The sequence below is a fragment of the Thunnus albacares genome, chromosome 11, assembly GCF_914725855.1.
Source record: "Thunnus albacares chromosome 11, fThuAlb1.1, whole genome shotgun sequence".
In the NCBI taxonomy this organism is placed as follows: domain Eukaryota; kingdom Metazoa; phylum Chordata; class Actinopteri; order Scombriformes; family Scombridae; genus Thunnus; species Thunnus albacares.
The window spans coordinates 32,010,865-32,029,814 of record NC_058116.1 but is presented as its reverse complement, the minus strand read 5'-3'; the positions used below and the strand labels follow the sequence as shown (position 1 = coordinate 32,029,814).

At 41.8% G+C, this 18,950-nt stretch overlaps 1 protein-coding gene across 1 annotated transcript in view; it reads right to left on the bottom strand.

The window, feature by feature from the left end:
- Positions 1–18,950, bottom strand: part of ttn.2 (titin, tandem duplicate 2) — a 253,622-nt gene that overhangs the window by 89,351 nt on the left and 145,321 nt on the right. Inside the window, exons 121-149 of the mRNA XM_044365366.1 lie at positions 18,482–18,579; positions 18,216–18,384; positions 16,908–17,177; positions 15,537–15,803; positions 14,292–14,570; positions 13,782–14,190; positions 13,075–13,199; positions 12,723–12,989; positions 11,935–12,204; positions 11,135–11,434; positions 10,540–10,842; positions 10,190–10,377; positions 9,880–9,994; positions 9,454–9,741; positions 9,105–9,256; positions 8,647–8,794; positions 8,117–8,416; positions 7,404–7,691; positions 6,995–7,291; positions 6,290–6,476; positions 6,077–6,192; positions 5,628–5,927; positions 3,676–3,975; positions 3,456–3,561; positions 2,455–2,651; positions 1,122–1,427; positions 880–1,033; positions 571–695; positions 80–198 (exon numbers count right to left, since the gene is read on the bottom strand). Coding sequence (XP_044221301.1) covers positions 80–198; positions 571–695; positions 880–1,033; positions 1,122–1,427; positions 2,455–2,651; positions 3,456–3,561; positions 3,676–3,975; positions 5,628–5,927; positions 6,077–6,192; positions 6,290–6,476; positions 6,995–7,291; positions 7,404–7,691; positions 8,117–8,416; positions 8,647–8,794; positions 9,105–9,256; positions 9,454–9,741; positions 9,880–9,994; positions 10,190–10,377; positions 10,540–10,842; positions 11,135–11,434; positions 11,935–12,204; positions 12,723–12,989; positions 13,075–13,199; positions 13,782–14,190; positions 14,292–14,570; positions 15,537–15,803; positions 16,908–17,177; positions 18,216–18,384; positions 18,482–18,579 — 6,443 coding nt within the window. The remainder of the gene's footprint in view (positions 1–79; positions 199–570; positions 696–879; positions 1,034–1,121; positions 1,428–2,454; positions 2,652–3,455; positions 3,562–3,675; positions 3,976–5,627; positions 5,928–6,076; positions 6,193–6,289; positions 6,477–6,994; positions 7,292–7,403; positions 7,692–8,116; positions 8,417–8,646; positions 8,795–9,104; positions 9,257–9,453; positions 9,742–9,879; positions 9,995–10,189; positions 10,378–10,539; positions 10,843–11,134; positions 11,435–11,934; positions 12,205–12,722; positions 12,990–13,074; positions 13,200–13,781; positions 14,191–14,291; positions 14,571–15,536; positions 15,804–16,907; positions 17,178–18,215; positions 18,385–18,481; positions 18,580–18,950) is intronic.

Sequence of the window (18,950 nt, the reverse complement as noted above, 5' to 3'; positions counted from 1 at the left end):
CAAACTTAAGAAATATGAGCGACATCATTTTATAAAAAAAAAGATTTAAAACCATCATAAATAAAAACATCCTACAAACCTGCAGGACGTAGTGAAGAATCGGGGTGCCACCGTCGTAGTCAGGAGGATCCCAGGATATTTTACAGGAGCTCTTGGTGATCTCTGAGGCCACAATTTCCTTACAGGGACCAGGAAGACCTGAAGACAGAGACACAGAGACGTATTAAAAATCATCTACTGCTAAGAGTTCAAACACAACGGACCTCATGCAAGAAGAACTCATATGAACAGATTTGTCCTGAAATGGCATATTTTCATATTTTCTAATTGTTTCAGCTCCTCTAATATGAATGCTGGTTTGTCTGCTGGTTTCTGATTCTTTTTTTCACTCTTTGGGATCATTTTTGTGAATAAAACTCGCCCCACAAACACGGACACAAAGAGTTTGTGATGTTTAGAAAGTTTCTCGGAACAAACCTCACAGAGAAAAGTCAGAAAGGTTAAGAAGTTTACAATGTTTAGTGAGTTCTGTGATTAGTTCAGAGCTGTGATGTGAATGTGTTTGGGTACCGATGACTTTGACGTTGATGGTGGCGCTGGCGGCTCCCAGTTTGTTCTCCAGAGTGACTTTGTATTGTCCAGCATCAGCGTGAAGACTGCTTTCAACCTCCAGGTGACAGGAAGTATATTCCTTCCTGTTGAGCACAAACACTGGTTAATGTCTGTGAAATAACATGGACTCAGTGACTAAATGGAAACTAAAATAAACCCTGTATATTGATAGGATTGACAGTGTAATTGCATTCTTAGTTTATATCTGATCTGAATTTGGAGGAAGAATAAATTTACAGCCTGAATTTGATAAAACGTTGCGCTGACCTGAAGCCGAGGCGCTCGTCAGCCTTCAGCTCCTTGCCATCTTTGTGCCAGGTGATTCTGGGTGAGGGGACGGCTTTGAAGGGAACTGGGATGTGCAGCTTCTCTGTTTCCACGACAACCAGGTCCAGAGTCTGGAAGTCAAGTGTCGGGTTGCCTGGAAACACGGAAAAGAGCAGGTGTCAAATAAAATAACCGTGTTAAAATGTTAAGCTAGCATCAGTGAGCCCGGTGGACGTTCTTACAGTCAGGGTCTGCAGCAAAGACGTTCTCAGAGATGTCAGACGGCTCACTGACTCCGACGGAATTGATGGCTCTCACTCTCAGGATGTACTCCTTCTCGGGGACGATGCCCTCCTCAACGCGGTACTTCAGCTCCTTCACTGGACGGGAGTTGACCCTCATCCATTTCTCTGTTCCAGCCTCGCACATCTCAATGTGGTAGCCGGTGATGGGGCAGCCACCGTCCCTCTGCGGAGGTTTCCAGGCAATGGACAGGAAGTCCCTGCTGGCTCCAGTCACATGCAGCTCAATGGGTGGAGACGGGACACCTGGAAGGACAGACAGTTTTATTTCAAAACTCTATTTATTGAGTTTCCTAACAGATAACAGACAAGTAGTATACCGTGTTTCAATTAAGATTTTAAGTAATTAGAAAACAGATGATCAGGGAGCGAAAGAAACAGAACACTTGTGACTTGTGTGAGGATCATTTCAAATACAGATGCAGCCGCCCAGAATTGCCAGCTGGTCCATGACACGGCCCTTACAAATCATAGACTGTATAAAAATATGGACGTAGTCACCGTGATGTCACCTGTTGGTTTCTGAAGAGCGGTTTTGAAGCTCCATCACCATCTTGGCAGTGCGTGACGCTGCCAAACTCCCAGCCAATCAAAAATGGGCAAAGAGGCGGGCCGAATGGCTGAAACAAGCCACCTAGCGGCTGGCCGACTTGTCACTCAAAGCAGCCATGTCCTTCATTATGCATAACTTTACGGCTTAATTAAATTTAAATGGGTGAGTTATAAAAAAATTCACCCCCCGTACAGTTGTCATGAAAGAGGAAATTAGCTACAGAGACCAAAACCGTTGTTTGTACCAGGCTGTAAACATGTTTATTTCTGCTGTAAAGTTGGACATTTTAACATGGAGGTCTATGGGGATTGACTCGCTTTTGGAGCCTCAAGTGGTCATTCAAGGAACTGCAGTTTTTGGCTTCATTTTACAGCCCCAGAGGTTGTGGCTTGGATGTCACCCATCGTTTTGCATCGGGGCCAGTTTGAAGCCCAGAGTTGCAGTTTATGGTCGGTTTAGAGCCACGACCTTCAAAATAAGGAGGTGTTGCCTATAGTGAGACTCAGGCTACTTCCACAGTACTAAGTTTTCGTTTTGAAACATATAACCTTTGCTGCATTTACGCCTAGCATCCATTTTTCAGCCCTGGAGGTTGCCGCTTGATACAGATCTGTACTAATCTGAATGGACAGCAATTCTGAGTGGCTGGTACTGTAAGGTATTTATTAGTCATTACTGGGGAAGGAATTTCTTTATCTGATGTCAGATTTAACAACTTACCTGTTGGATCTTCAATAGTGAGGATCTCAGTGGGCTCGCTCGGATGTCCAACACCGGCCTCGTTCTCGGCGCGGACCTGGAACTGAACCTCTGTTCCCTCGATGACGTCAGTCACTCTGTATTTACAGTCAGGACCTGAAGTCTTGCCACACTTCACCCAGCGAGTTCCGAGTTTCTCCTTCTTCTCCACGGAATACCTACAGAACAGAGTCCATGAAAGACGAGGTTCATACCGTAACAAGGCCGACACCAAACATGAGGAAATTAAACTGTTGCTGCAACATGTCCCGTTTACATTTTAGTCAAATCTAAATTGGATATCAAGTATTCAGATCAGTATTTGGCAGTGGTGGACAAAGTACATTCATTTGAGTACTGTACCGTATATTTACTTATACTTTACCTGAGTATTTTAATTGTCTGAGACTTTATACTTCTACTACAACACATTTCATTTCATTCATTGTAAGGCTGCAACTGAACTGTTGTCTTCATAATCAATTAATTTGCTGATTATTTCCTGGATTCATTCAGATATCTGAGATGCTGGAATCAGTGAATTATTTGCATTTTTGCTTGAAAATGGACTAAAAAGATGAATTGATTATGGAAACTGTTGCAGATTAATTTTCAGTAAATCGACTAATCAGCTCTAAAATATTATACTTTTTACTCCGTTAATTTTATCAGTTGTTGTTATTGTACACATTACGCTTTTACATAAAAAAACATGTGATCATCTAAAATATGACAACTTTTACAGATAAAATGAGCTGCACCTCCACCAGCTACAACATTAACATGCTAATTAGACATTGCAATGATCATAATAATTCAGTGATATAAAATGTATAATAATATAACACTCTGAAAGGACTCATTCAGCATAATATTTACTTTTACTTTTGATATTTCAAATACATTTTGTTGCTTCAAATGGAGTATTTTGAAAGCTACTTTTACTTAAAACTGGTAATGTGTTTTCAGGACTGAAACCCTACCTGAGGATGGGTCTGCCACCATCGTTTTTGGGCGCCTCCCAGTTCAGGTCCACATATCTTTTGGTCACGGCATATACGGTGAGGGCATATGGTGGCCCGGGAGTAGCTGCAAGGAACAGACAAAACCTTTTCATCCTACATCGATGGAGCAAACACCTTAACTCCCACAGATAAACAATAAAAACAGTCTCTATGTGGCATAAATTCCTCTCTAACTTACTGAAAGTGTCTTTGGCCAGCACAGAGTCTCCCAGCTCGCAGAACGGACCGAGGCCTACGGCGTTCTCAGCTGCAACACGGAACACGTACAGTGATCCTTCATTGAGCGGAGTCACAGTGTACTTCAGCTCTTTGACTGTGGTGTCCACGGTCTGCCAGCCTTTACGTCTGACGTCTCGTTTCTCCACCACATAGTTGGTGATGGGTGAGCCTCCGTCGCGCTCAGGGACCGTCCACTTCAAGTCAGCACTGTTCCTGCTGATGCCAATGACATCCAACCAGCGAGGAACTGAAGGGGGGTCTGAGGAATTCATAAAAGAATGAAGTGAAGTTATTTAACATGTTGCGCCTCTGATAATCAGCATTTTACTGTCCAAAATGTCAACTTGACATGTCCCCTCTTTTTTAACGGAATTCTCAGACCTGCTATCTGTCATTCACACAAGCTATGATACCTGCATTTTAATTGTTGATTAAAAACTGTGAAAACTTAGTTAATGATTTTAACCATAAAATGAAAACAGTGTTTGACGCAGTGGCTCCAGTTAAAACCAGGAAAATAACTAAACAAAGGTTGCCCTATGGAACAATAGTTAAACCATGGGCCTGAAAAGAGAATAGCTGAGCGCAGATGGCGAAAAACAAAATTAGTAATACATCACAATATTCTAACTGAAAACACTTAAAGATTCCAACAAGGCGATTCGAACATCATGGCCCAATTTCTACCTCGCTTTTTAAAACTATTTAAAGTCTGTATCTGAATACATCCTTGTCATAGTAAATCACTCCCTACAGCTTAGTGTCTTCCCCACTGATTTTAAAACTGCTCTAATAAAACCTCTTAAAGAAAGGGAACCTGGATATTTTAACACCCAGCAATTTTAGAACAAATTTCAAATCTCCCTTTTTTAAGCAAAATTTTAGAGAAACTAGTTTTTAATCAGCTAAGTACCTTTTTAAACTCAAACACTAAATCTGTAAATGACCACTCCTCCAAACACTATGAGGTTACCTGTGGAGTACCACAAGGATCAACTTTAGGACGGCTACTTTTTAATCTAGACATGCTACCCCTGGGCAGTGTCATCATCTATGCTGATGACACTCAGCTCTATGTGGCTGTGTCTGCTGATGATATAAAGGCCTGGATGTCACAGAATTTTTTGCAGCTCAACCAGGTTAAACCGTACTGATCCTTGGTTCAAAGGCTCGGAGAGAGAAACTGGCCTCCAAACTGAACACACTGGGACTCAACCCAAGCCAAGAGGCAAGAAATCTAGGAGTAATTTTGATTCTGATTTTTATTTCAAGACTCATGTGCTGGGTGTCCCAAAAAACAGCATTTCATCATTTGAAGAACATCTCGCATGCTTTTATAACTAGCAGGCTAGACGGCTGTAACGCTCTCCTTTCTGGTCTACTGAAGAATACAATTAATCAGCTACAATTAATTCAAAATTCTGCTGCAGAAGTGCTGATTAAGACCAGGAGGACACATTATACCTATTTTAAAGTCTTTCCACTGGTTACCTGTTAGTTTTGGTATTGTTTTTAAAATTCTTTTATTAATTTATAAGGCACTTGATGGCCTCGCACCAGACTACCTCTCAGAAATGCTTTTGGGTTATGAACCAGGAAGGCCCCTCAGATCCTCCAGAAATTCCATAATTTTATTTTTTATTGTTATTTTTATTGCTTGTATTATCTTTTTTTATTTTTTTTAATCTTTTATTATCTTAACTACCCATCTTTTATTGTTGTCTTATTCATTTATTAGTTTTTTTGGTGTGCATTAGTCTCTAAATCCATTTTTAACAAAGCTGAATGACGTTTGATTTGTTTGAAAGGTTCTATACAAATAAAATTTGATTGATTGATTTATTGATGTTCTGTCTGACATGTTGTTTCTGTTCTAGAGTCAGGTTGACATGTTCTGTCAGTTTGTCTTACTGAGTCTCTCCTTGCAGAGCACGGGGTCGCTGGGCTCACTCGGGTCGCTCTCTCCGGCCACATTGACCGCTCGCACCCTAAATGAATACTCCTGCTTCTCCATCAGGCCCTTCAGGAAGTGCTCCACAATGCTGATGTTCTCCGCCACACGGATCCAGTCCGTTGTGCCGCTCTTCAGCATCTCAATGATGTAGCCATCGATCTTTGCTCCGCCGTCATGCTCCGGTTTGGTCCACATCAGGAAGCAGGAAGTCTTAGCTACATCCTTCACTGTGGGTTTGCCAGGAGGCCATGGAGGATCTGGAAAACAAGTGACAGTGATTTTTTTTTAACACATTTTAGATGCTCATAGAGAGTAAGATTAAGAGTAACAACAAGACAGCAATTGTCAAACTTTAGTAACATGTGATTATTAATAATTAGATAAGAATGAATAAAAAGTTTTGTACCAATAGGATCTTTGACGAGGATCGGCTCGGTCTCCTTGCTGGGTTTTCCAGTTCCAGCCAGATTTTCAGCCAGGACTCTGAACTTGTACTTCTTCCTGGTGGGAAGACCTTTGACTCTGCAGAGGAAAACACCAACACACACGACACGTTAGCATTTATCAATGAAGCACGTATGAAACTTCAGATATCAGACAGTAGAGCAGTCAGGGTCACCTGTAGTTGGTATCTTTGATGGGCAGCTTGTTGCATCTAATCCACCTGTCGTGGTCGGGTTCGTATCTCTCTACCCAGTATCCAGTGATGGGGCTTCCTCCATCCTCATCTGGCTCGTACCAGTTCAGAGTCAGGGAGTCCTTGGCGATGTCTGATCCCTCCAGCTTGTATGGAGCTCCAGGAGTGTCTGAGGAGAGGGCAGGAGGGATGTTAGCCACCACACTCACATTAAAACATCTCATTAAATGTCATCAGCACTACACTTTTTAAAACAAGAATTCTTCACAGATCCAAAAAACCTTGAAACAAAGTACCCATGTCTCATCTTCCTAAACCAGAGATGGACCAGTCCAGAAAGAAAGCCAGCAGAAGAACTGCAGCTACCATTTAAAGGTATCCATGTCGTCATATGCTGTTGTGTTACCCAAAGAGTTATGCTAAAACTTTATGAACAGCTGATTGAAGAAATATGAACAATGTGTTATTCTAAATTCAGATTTGTTTTTTCTGCTTTGACCCAAGAATTTGTTTAATGTTGATTGGCTGATTAGTAATGTAGCCTGAGTCGTTCTTTGGTCCAATCTAAATGAAGTTAAGCTAAATTAAGTGATAATTTACTCTCACAACTGTGACATAATGAATCTTTACTTTACTATACAAATCCATACTGTAAGCAGGACCCTACACTCTCCTCAGGTGACCTACCGAAGGGGTATCTGGCGATGATGGATGGGTGCTCAGCTGGTGTTCCAACACCAAACTGGTTCTCAGCAAAGACTCTGAAGATGTATTCCTTGAACTTGACCAGATCCACAGCTCTGTATGTGGTGTGTTTGATGGTGGAGGACAGCCGGTGCCAGACTTCGCTGTCTGCAGCTCGGCGCTCAACAATGTAGTTGGTGACTCTGGAGCCGCCGTCATCACGCGGAGGGTTCCAGGACAGGAAGCAGGACTCATTGGTTATCTCAGAGATGTCGAAGGCAGCAGGAGGCCCCGGCTTATCTGTGAGCAGACGTTATATTTGACATTTAATTCACCAGGAAAGAAGAAATCATTATGAAACGCTTTTAATTTTACATTCTATTTTAGCACCATCAGCTGTTATCTTACTCACCGAGGATATTGACATCAACGGTGGCGGTAGCGCGACCACTGCTGTTGGTGGCCTCAATAATGTAGGTGGAGCTGTCATCTCTCTGGGTCTTGGCAATGGTGACGGTCGAGTGTCCTGGCTTTGTGTCGATGGACACCCTGTCGTCTGGTTTGAGGACCAAGTCGGCCTTGGTCCATTTCACACGGGGCTCTGGCTTTCCAGTCACCTCGGCTGGGAGTTCGATCTTTTTGCCAGCCTTGGCGGTCAGACCGGCTAGCAGCTTGGCGTCCAGCTGGATCTCTGGGGGCTCTGCACAGACAGATGATCAACAGTAAGAGGGGGGTTGCTGAATTGTTAAATTAATCAAAAACTAATGAAATTTCATACAATTACTGCTATGTTTATTATCCTGAAAATAACTAAAACAAATAACTAACCCTTCCTCCATGATTAATGTGTATTTTACCAGCAGTCCACAGTGTTTGGTGTCTGGTAGTTATCACAACAATGACACTAAAATAACTTTACTTTCTTTGGTTATTTTGATTATGTCCCTCTTGATTCTGCCTGTACACATAAATTCGGTGGTCAATTTTGAGTATTTCAGTCCAAAGGTTTTATTTCCTTTTGAAGAGCTCCACTGCCTCAAGATAATTTGGACTTGGCTCATATATTGTGAATGTTAAAACATCCCTCAGATTCTTCACACAGGAAGACGGTCCGAAAACCTTTACCTTTGGGATCAACAGCCTGGATCTCATCGGTGGGCTTGCAGGGTCTGCTGGCTCCGAGTCGGTTCAGGGCTCGGACTCTGTAGGCGTACCACTGGCCCTCGACCAGACCCGTCACCTGGAACTTCGTCTCGGGAACCATGTCTCCGCAGGGCTCCCATTTATCAGTTCCTCTCTCGCAGCGGTCCACATTGTAGCCTCTGATGCCGCTACCACCGTCATACTTCGGGGGCTCCCAGGTCAGGAAGATGGCAGTGGCTGACTTGTCTCTCCACTTCAGGTTCTCTGGAGGATCAGGGACCGCTGGAGGGGAAACAAGACATGGGCTTAGAAAGTTTTTAAGACCTAACTTCTCTGTCCTCTCACAATATCTAAATCCTGTGTTTTTTAATTTTTTTTAATTGTATTTTATTTCATTTTTTTCACAATTATGGAAGTAAACTTCAGACTTTGTCAAACCGAAAGATAGAAAAGGAATTCAAATCTCTCAACTCTTGTCTTATTTGGTTAATGTGTTGACTACAAAGACTCACTTGCGGGAGAGGAGACATTGACGGGTTCGTCAATGTATGCCGGCTCTCCTGGTCCACACTTGTTGCAGGCGGTGACTCGGAACAGATACTCCTTCCCTTCAATCACATCTGTGACTGTGAACTCCTGATCCTGGATACCTGTGACCACCTGAACAAGAGAAAACTCAGAATTACCAGACAATAATCAGACAAGTTGAAGAGTTCCTCTCTGAGACTGACCTTCACTTGACTGGTTTGGCTGTATTTGATGCTTATGAGTTTATAAGAATTTATTACAGCCCTAGATTTGATCCTTCATGTAAAAAAAAATTGAATTTAGGAACATCTGAACTAGCTCCAGTATGTTCCTCTCATGTAACCATTTTTACATTAGACCTCTAAAGTCTGTAATTAAAAAAATGATGATTACAGGTGATTAAACAGATACTATGTTCAGTATGTGGATGCTAATGTCGTACCTTGACCCAGGTCTTGCGGGATACGTCCCGTTTCTCCACCTGGTAGCCGGTCAGAGGACTTCCTCCGTCGTGCTCTGGAGCTTCCCAGCTCAGATGGACGTGTTGCCGGGTCACCTCTGGAACCTTGAAATCTTTTGGAGCGCTGGGTGCCGCTGGAGGACACAGACAGATATACAGTATGATGATACCACAACCTCAACCCAAAACAAGCAGGCCTTGTCCTGTTAACTGTTCTTCAATCTGCGTGTAGCTCATCACAAACTGCTTCAGGTCAGCTGTTTCCCCAGATTTGCTCAGTATTACTGAAATGTTTTCTGTCAAAATAAATATTTTTGTTTTCATGGCATACCGATGACGTTGACCTCGATCTCTCCGGAGACAGACGTGACATCGTTCTCCAGCTGCAGGGTGTAGGTGCCTTTGTCTGGGCGAACGCTTGGTGTGACAATGAGTTCTACGAATGTGGACTTGGTTGTCACGGTGATGCGCTCATCGGCGGCGGTCAGCTCCTTCTCTCCAAAGGTCCACTTGGCGACGGGTGTTGGGTATCCAGTGATGGGGACTCTGATGGTGAGAGGATGAGGAACGATCACCTCCAGGCCATCTTTGAACGCACTCAGGTCAAAGGTCGGACCGACTGGAGAGAGGAGAGATAGGCATGATGGTTAAAATGGGTATGATGGGTACAGAAAAATGTTCTCTTCATTAGATGGACATTAAAAACTCACAATAAAAAAGATTAAAGACTCAGTGACAATAAAAGCAACTGTCTCACCATGTGGGTTGTCAGCCAGCAGAGGTCCGATGACGTTCGATGGGTCAGACACTCCGGCGGCATTTTCAGCGAACACTCTGTAGATGTACTTTGTTCCGTATTTCAGACCAGAAACCTGAAACAACAAATGTCAAATTTAACATGCTGAAAAACAAAGAAAAAAAATTGTATACAAAGAAGTGTTTGAGTGAGCAAAGAAGCAAATTACTCCTATTAGAGTTTTTGTAATCAGTCAGAAAGCTTTGAGTTTATTACATTAAGACATGTATTTGAAGTCTTATTTCAGAGTTTGATAAGCATGCAGCTATACCTTGTAGAAGAGGTCAGGGCAGAGGCGGGCGTTGCAACGCAGCCACTTATCAGTGCCATCCTCGCTGCGCTCGATGATGTATCCGGTGATCATGCTGCCTCCGTTCCTCTGAGGAGTCTCCCAGGTGAGCTGCACTGAGCTCTTGTTCTGGTCTTGCCAGGCCAGGTTCAGAGGGGGACTTGGGCGCTCTGCAGGGGATGGACAGAAACAGTTAAATATTACTGGGGGGGGGGGCAGACACTGATGTGCTAATGCAATGAAAGATAACGTCTAAGGGTTAGAGTCAGACCTGTATACTTTTATAACTACCTAATATAACAGAACTCATCATTTCAGCTAGCCAGACTCACCGATGGGATCCATGATCTTGACGGGGTGTGAGGCAGCACTGGGCTTGCCTTCGCCAGCTTTGTTCTGAGCTTTGACTCTGAAGATGTACTCTTTGTTCTCAATGACGTCATTGATAATGGAGCTAAGCTCATCAGGTTTGGTCAACTGGACCGGCGACCACTTCACCGACGTCCTGTCACGCAGCTCAATGATGTAAGAGGTGATGGGAGAACCTCCGTCTGACTCAGGAGGCTCCCAGGAGACGGTGCAGCCAAACTTGTTGACGTTTCCGACGATCACGTTCAGTGGAGCATCGGGAACATCTGAACACAATAATAAACAGAGGATAACTGAGTAAACTGAGAGCAATGTTCTGACGGTTTGGGGAATCTGGCTGTTGGTGGAAAGTTTTATCAATCGCATTTTATCTGTAAAATAGGAATTGTGTATTTCATGGATCAATTGTTGGACCACTATTGTTCACATATACGTGCATATTACAAATAAAAAATACCTATTACATCATGTTTAAATCCTTTTTTGCACTTCAACATATAAAGACATAGAAAAAAATGCCCTTTTTAAAAAGACCACATGACACAAAATCATTCTCACCAAATTTGTTCTTGGCCTGTACAGGTTTGTCGGTCTCTACGTTGGGTCCGCTGCCGACTCTATTGCGAGCGCAGACTCTGAATAGGTACGTGGAGTCCCTCTGGAGTCCGGTCACTGTGTACTCCGGGCTCTCAGCATGGTCGGTGGCCAGCGTCCAGGTCTTGCGCTTCACATCGCGTCTCTCCACCACATAGCTGATGACTTTGCTGCCTCCGTCGCTCTCCGGTTCCTCCCACGCCAGGCTGACCTCGCCATCGGCGGTGTCGACTACCTGCAGGTTCTTCACAGGTCCAGGAACGTCTGCAGATGAGGCACAGAGAAAAAAATGTCTTAAGATGAACTCCATTAATACGAGGATTTTCAGACATATATTGTCAGAAGAGTGAGTAAAGCTTCTCAGTAGACTAAGAAATTTTTGAAAATATACATTTCAGCTGTTTAAAGTGACTTTCAGTTGATCATAACTAAATCTTAAAGTCTTTTATTTTGTTTATATTATATATATTTATATTCTATTGAGTACATTATATTGGTGTTATTTCTTTACAAAGCTCTTGTTCCTGAAAATCTGAAACATGATACTGGAGCTGTGGTTCCAACATCTAACGTTAGTGTAATTTTCTCACTTAGTAAATTTGACAAGTTAAAGAATCCAGTATTTCATAATTATCTTAATGTTAATTTGCCTTAACATGACTTTGTAGAAAACCTGTGGAAGCTTAACTTAACAAGTTATGCAAAAAAAATGCCGACATGGTAACAAACAGGTCACAGTTTTATGTTTGTGTCAGAGAACTCACCGATAACGTCCAGGTTGATGAAGGCTTCTCCCTCTCCGTGTTTGTTCTTGATGATGATCTTGTAGCGGCCCTGGTCGCTCTTCTTGGGGTCCTTCAGGCGGTACTCTGTGCGGTCAGCAGAGGTGTGGATGTTGTCTTTGGAAAGACTCGTGCTGTCGTACTGCCAGTCAGCCTCCGCTTTCGGGTATGCACTGTAGGGGACTGCCATGGTGATGGGCTTTCCGGCATCTGTGACATAACTCTGGTCTGTGGTCTTTATCTGAGGCACAGCTGCAAGAGGAGGGAGGGGGTAGATGTTGTCATGGAGACAAGAACACCTGGATGCATGTTCTCCATCAGCCTGGTATTCTGTTTTATTTGTTTACTCAAGTAGTTTATCAGCAGTAACTACACAAGTGGTAAAGTGGGCGGCTTGCAAACTGGGTAACAGAGAAGTTGTCATTTATGTGTTTTTAGGTAGATTATTTGACCACGTAATACATAAAAAACTGCAGATACTGAACTCTGCTTTTGGATAATCTTTACAGAATGTAATGGGAACATTCAGACCAACAAAATGTGTTTTTTCAGATTTTTAAAATAAACTTCAATTTGACTACTCACATTCCCATAGCTTAAAGGAATTAAATGTATCTCTGTTTGTCAGGGCTGTATGTCTACTATTGATATTTATACTGATATCAATATAATAATCTAATCTATGTGATTTAAAGGAACCTTAACCACCAAAATCTTGTGACTTTTTGAGATTTGTACAACGAATATTTCACTTCTTGTTAATTTCTTACCTGCCAGCTCCAGCTTGGCCTTGGCGTCTTTGTCCTTGACGACGACTCTGTACTCTCCTTGGTCTCGAGGTCTGATCTCACAGACCTGCAGTCTATGGACTTTACCCTCGCTCATCATTTGGTATTTGTCTCCCTGAACAACCGTCATGTTGTTCCTCAACCACTTCACCTCCACTCTGTCCTTGTTGAGCTCCACCTCATACACAACGTCTGTGCCAGGAGGTTCGAACACGTCCTGTGGTGGTCTGATGATCTCCACGGGGGTCTCTGCAGGACAGAATCATGATGAGAGTTTATTGAGAGCGGAAAGCAGAACAGGAAGAGTTAATACAGTAAATTTTGAGGAGCTCACCGTCAACAAATAGCCTCGCTCTGGATTTCTTGTCTTCTACGCCACAAGCGTATTCACATTCATCGTCTGGTCTGCACTCCTTGATATGCAAGGTGCAAATTTTTCCTTCTTTCTTAAATGTATATCTGAAAAAATTTAATTATTATCATTATTTCAGCAAACACATCAGAACTGATTATATTCAGTGAACGATGAAGCACATCAAATGCAATTCACATAACTTTTTGTTACATGTCAAAGCTCTAAAATGAATTCTCTACTTTAGACTTAAGGTGGAAATTAGAACCAATGTGATTGCAAACAAATTCAATATAAAGATATGAACAGGTGCAGATTTGCTGTGTCTGTTTGAGTGTTTCAACGTCACAGAAAAATGTGTTTATTCAGAAGCAACAAGCTCTGCTGACGTATGAAAGTACCAAAAACTGCTTCAAAGTAACCGGATAGACAGAGCAATAGCATTTTGTAGTTGGTTTCCTTTAATTTCTGTTGAAACAATTAAGTGGCACAAATGAAACTCCAGTCATGTCCTTAAATAATCAGCTTTTATCTGCGTGTGTATATCTTTCTGTGCAATGTTAAACGCCCTTAACATTGAAAACAAGGAAAAACACTTTAAAGTCTCAACTAAAGGACCAAAACATAACTTTGTTAAGATGGAGGGTCTAGTGGAGTTTAAAATCATTGACCATGGCGTGATGACATACCTTGGTCCTTCTCTGATCTCACGTCCGTTTCTGTACCACTTGACGTCGGCTTTCTCTTTCGTCAGTTTGCACGTGAACTCTGCGTCTTCAAACTCAGTGATGGTTTGGTCCTCTAGATGTGTTTTGAAGTCTGTCGGCGCCTCGCTGATGATCAGCTCGGCTGTAGATTTGTCGTCTCCCGCCACGGCGGTGTACTCGCCCTCGTCGGCCAGCACGCAGTCTTTGATGGTCAGCGTGTGCTTGTCTTTGTCGACTCTGTAGTGGATGCGTTTGTTGAGGACGATCTCCTCGCCGCCCTTCATCCACTTCAGAGTGGCTTTGAGTCTGTTGACCTTACAAGAGAAGCTGACAGTCTTCTTCTCCTGAGTGTCAATGTCCTCCAGAGGAACCACGATCCTCAGACTCTCCTCTGAGCAACACAAACATCGCAACAAAAAACACGTTAAACTCGAGCAAGATGAGAAAACTGAACCCAAACATGACATTAACATGACGCTGTAAATCACTGACCTTTGACGGTGAGGTTGCAGGAGCTCTTGGCGTGCTCTCCTCTATGATTGGTCAGGTTGATGCTGTAGTGGGCCTCGTCACCCTTCTGGGCATCTTTGATCCTCAAGGAGAAGACGCTGTCTCTCTGGACCATCACGTACTTGCTACTCTCAAAGATTGTCTCCTCGTTCTTCAGCCACTTGGCCTTCGCTCCCTCAGTGTTCACCTCGCAGTTCAGGACGATCTCCTGACTTTCTTTTGCCTCGGTGTCCTTCAGCGGTGTGATGATCTTTAGTTTCTCTGTTGATACAGATCAGAGAGTCAAATATCAGTGCTATTCTTACTAATGAAAACAAACTCAGAAACTAAAGTGTTTTCCTAAAAAACATTCAACAAAAAGATGTAATGACGAGTTTTTAAGAAAGCAAAAACTAAACTTGATTTAATTTCCATTTTTGTTTCTTTGTACAGAGCTGCTAATCTGTAAAGTTATAATCACTGGGGCGCTATAACAAAAATATGGAGAGTTCCTTTAAGGTTTCAGTCGTGGTTATTTGTTAAAAACATTAAATAAAATTATAAATGGCTTGGCAAGAAAGTAAAAAATAAACCTAGAATGTGAACTAACTAAATGAAACAAAATAATATTTTGGACAAATTTTATTTTTTATATAATTTAAATAATAATGGAATTGCCGCCAGTTTAATTTTGGCTTAATTTTTTGGAAAGTAAAGATATACAATCCATAATTTGTTTTATTATGTCCTACAAATCTCAGCGTATGGAAGCATACTAAAAGAATGTTTAAAAAAATATTATGGAAAATTATAGAAAAATTATGATTCTAAATCCACACTTTTATTTCCTATGTCAAAATTATGAGACAGTATTTTTAAAAATGTTAATATAAGCTAAGCTAAAAGCTGATATAGCTGAGAGCTTGCCTAAAAATCCAGATAATAATAATTTCATTAAATGAAAATAATCAGGGATGGATAGGCTACTTCAAATTAAAGAAAAAGATGGTGAGTTTAAATGTTGAGATAATAAGTGTGAGATCGTAGACCAGAACTTTGTATCTTAAACTTCAAATGTATTTCTGTCACTCCCAACGTCTTTTTTTCCTTTTTTTTGGCAGGAATGGACTTCCATACAAATGTCCTCCACTCAAAATGAGTAAACGCTTTTAGGGTTGTTCTTGATGTATGATCGTTGTGTTTTCCAGTGGGGTGGGGGTCGGGGGGTGGGGGGGGGGGGGGGCTTACCAAGCACGGTGAGGTCGACACTGACTCTGTTCGGGCCGATCATCACTACGTATGCGCCCTCATCTTTGGGCTCACAGTCCTTGATGACCAGCGTCCGTTTCTTGCCGTCGCTGATCAACTCGTACTTGTCTCCCGCCTCCAGCTCCGTGTCATGTGTCAGCCATTTGACCTCGTAGGTTTCCTTCGAGACGGAGCAGGTGAACTCCGCCTTCTCGCCCTCCACCACCTCCAGGCTGTGAGGCTTGGAGATGAACTCAGCAGCCAGTTCTGAAGCACAGGAGGGAGCAGAGATTAGGGGGGGGTTTGAAAAGCACTTTGTAACTTGTTTTCAAGTTACAAAATAAAGTTTATATTATATCAGAGGTTTCAGAGCCTCTTCAGCACATTGCAGTGGTGGAAGAAGAACTCAGATTTACCTTTACTAAAGGTACCAAAATACTCCGCTACAAGTAAAAGTCCTGCATGAAAACCCTACTACAGTAAAAGTACATAAGTATTATGAGCTTGATGTAGTTAAAGTATTGCAGTAAAAGTACATAAGTATTATGAGCTTGATGTAATTAAAGTATTGCAGTAAAAGTACATAAGTATTATGAACTTGATGTAGTTAAAGTATTGCAGTAAAAGTACATAAGTATTATGAGCTTGATGTAGTTAAAGTATTGCAGTAAAAGTAGTGGTTTGGTCCCTCTGACTGATATATTATTATATATGACATCATTAGATTATTAATAGTGAAGCATCAGTGTTAGAGCAGCATGTTACTGTTGTAGCTGCTGGAGGTGGAGCTAGTTTACACTACTTTATATACAGTTAGGTAGTTTAGTCCAGTGGTTCCCAACCTAGGGGTCGGGCCCCTCCAAAGGGTCAGCAGATAAATCTGAGGGGTGGTGAGATGATTAATGGGAGAGGAAAGAAGAAAAAACAAAGTTCTGATACACAAATCTGTTTTCAGTTTTTGGACTTTTTCTCTAATCTTTGATTTTTGCTGAAATATTGGATCATTTGAACATTTATTAAAATGAAAGCATGTGAGAAGTTTAGAGGGAAAAATCACTATTTGGTGGAGCTGTTAACAACTCATAGACATGTGAAATGTGACCCCGACTACACACTGCTTTTTGTAAGACGTCAAAAGCCAAAAAGGTTGGAAACCACTGGTTTCATCTTTAACAATGTGTTGTATTTTAAAAGCTTGTTATATTATCCATTGTGTCAAATCTTCATCTGAAAAGTAACTAAAGCTGTCAAATAAATCAAACAAAATTGACTTCAGTAAATGTACTTAGTTACTTTCCACCACTGGTGCATTCACAAGTGATCAGTCAATCAATACCAATCATGTTTTTTTGATTTGTAAATCTTGTGTACCATTAATCCTCAGGTTTCCGGAGGTTTTGATGCTGGGACTCAGCCTGCAGTTGTACTCTCCGGCGTCAGCCATCTTCAGGTTCTGAATGAGGAGGATCCTCCTCTTCCCGTCCACGATCTGGTCGTAGCGGCCACCCTCTGGCAGTTCTTCATCTCCTTTGTACCATGTGACATCGGCGCTGGGTTTGGACACCTCGCATATCAGCTTCACGCTGTCCATCTCGCTTCCCTCCACATTGGACAAGTTCTTGATGAACCTCGCCTCCTCCTCTGTGAAGAGAGAAGCAGAAACATGGTCAGATCTGAACTGTGATGATGATAATTGAGTATTGAGAGAAACTGCAGTGCAATTTTTGACCCTTTATTGCTGTATTGTTTTGCAAAAGAATAAAAACATCAATATCATTTATCAACTAAATTTGGATTGGTTTTACTCTTAGTGTAAGAATTAAATTGTGATCATAATGATTTCTCATTAACCATAATTATCACCAACAAACAAACTAAGTGAACTCAGTGAACTGGATTATTTTACATGAAGATGAGCAGTGACCACTATCGTGAGGTTTAGGGCTTTTTCAACCCTATAGTTGGTTTGCTGTGGTCTGAATCAGTGGATGATGGTAAACTTGGTTTGGTTACTTTTCACACAGAGAAAAATCCAAAGGAACCAAAATGCATCACTTCAAGCCAGTTGCGAATGTTCACTCTGCTTATCGGTCAGATGAGTCTGGGTCTCTGCAGCTTCACCAAGTTAAATTTAAGACTTTTTAAGACATTTTAATACCACATAAAACTCATTTTAATACCTGTTTCACAGTCAAAGTATGAAAGATATCATTAAAAACCCTTAGCGATGATAAGGGCTAGAATTATTTACCAAGTGCAATGTGAAGTAAATGTCAATTTATTTAAATTTATTTCACATTTTTTCCATTACCTCCTGGCAGTATATAACAATCATTCCCATCAATAGAACTAAAAGTACTCATTTATCACGACCTGGATGTGGATAAACAGTAGAAAAAAATGGATGGATGGATAGATTGACCAATTAAAAAATTTAAAAAATAATTTAAGATCAGAGGTTTTGGAACAGATAGAAGTCGGATCAAGTTTCCACTTCCTCTAAAGGGTCTCTGTGTGGTTGTTTTGGCCACAGTACGATTTGCCGTGGAGGGAAACCAACCAGAATTGACCAGACTGAACTACACAGGTCTGAAAAAGCCAGTTGTGACAGCGATTATTTACATTTGCATCAGTTTCTGGCTGTTTCGGGAAGCTGACGATTAAGATTTCTTTTCTTACCGACGACAGTAAGCATGCCGGAGGACTTGGAGGTCTTTGCATCACATTCATATTCAGCCTCATCGTCAAACACAGACTTGTGTACGATGAGGATGTGTTGGCGACCTTGGGCAATAATTTCGTACTTCTTCCCCTTTCTGATTTCACTTCCATCCTTTAACCAGCGGACCTGTGAGACAGTGGTGGTGAGGATATCAGAGAGGTTAAAAACTGAACAATGATCAAAAACCGTCACTGATGGTTCATGTGAACTGATGAAAGCTTACCTTAACGTCTTCTCTGGACACTTCACATTCAAACCTGGCGGATTCCTTCTCTCTGACCTCGACATCATGGAGCGGCTTCGAGAACTCGACATGTGGAGCTGTCAACACAAAAATAGAGAGGCCTTTATTAGGAGGTCCTTAAACGTTTCCAGGGCTTTTGTCTTAAAAGGGGCTCCTTGTCTCTCATAGAGGGTTAATTTGTGTTTTAATTGAATTTTGCTTGTTCCCGAGTCTTTCAAGCTTTTATTGAGTCCCTAAATTGTTTTGAGGGATTGTTTAACTCTCATGAATGTTGGTTAGTCTTGTAAAGTGTCTGTTAACGCTAACAAGGGATTCCTTTCTTAGGGGGTTCCTTGAGTTTTATAAAGGGTTTGTTAACTCTTGTAGGGGTTCCTTTAGCTTTTATGGAGTCCTTTGAGTGATTCCTTAACCGTTTTGAGGGGTTCCTTAATATTTATGAGTTTCCAAC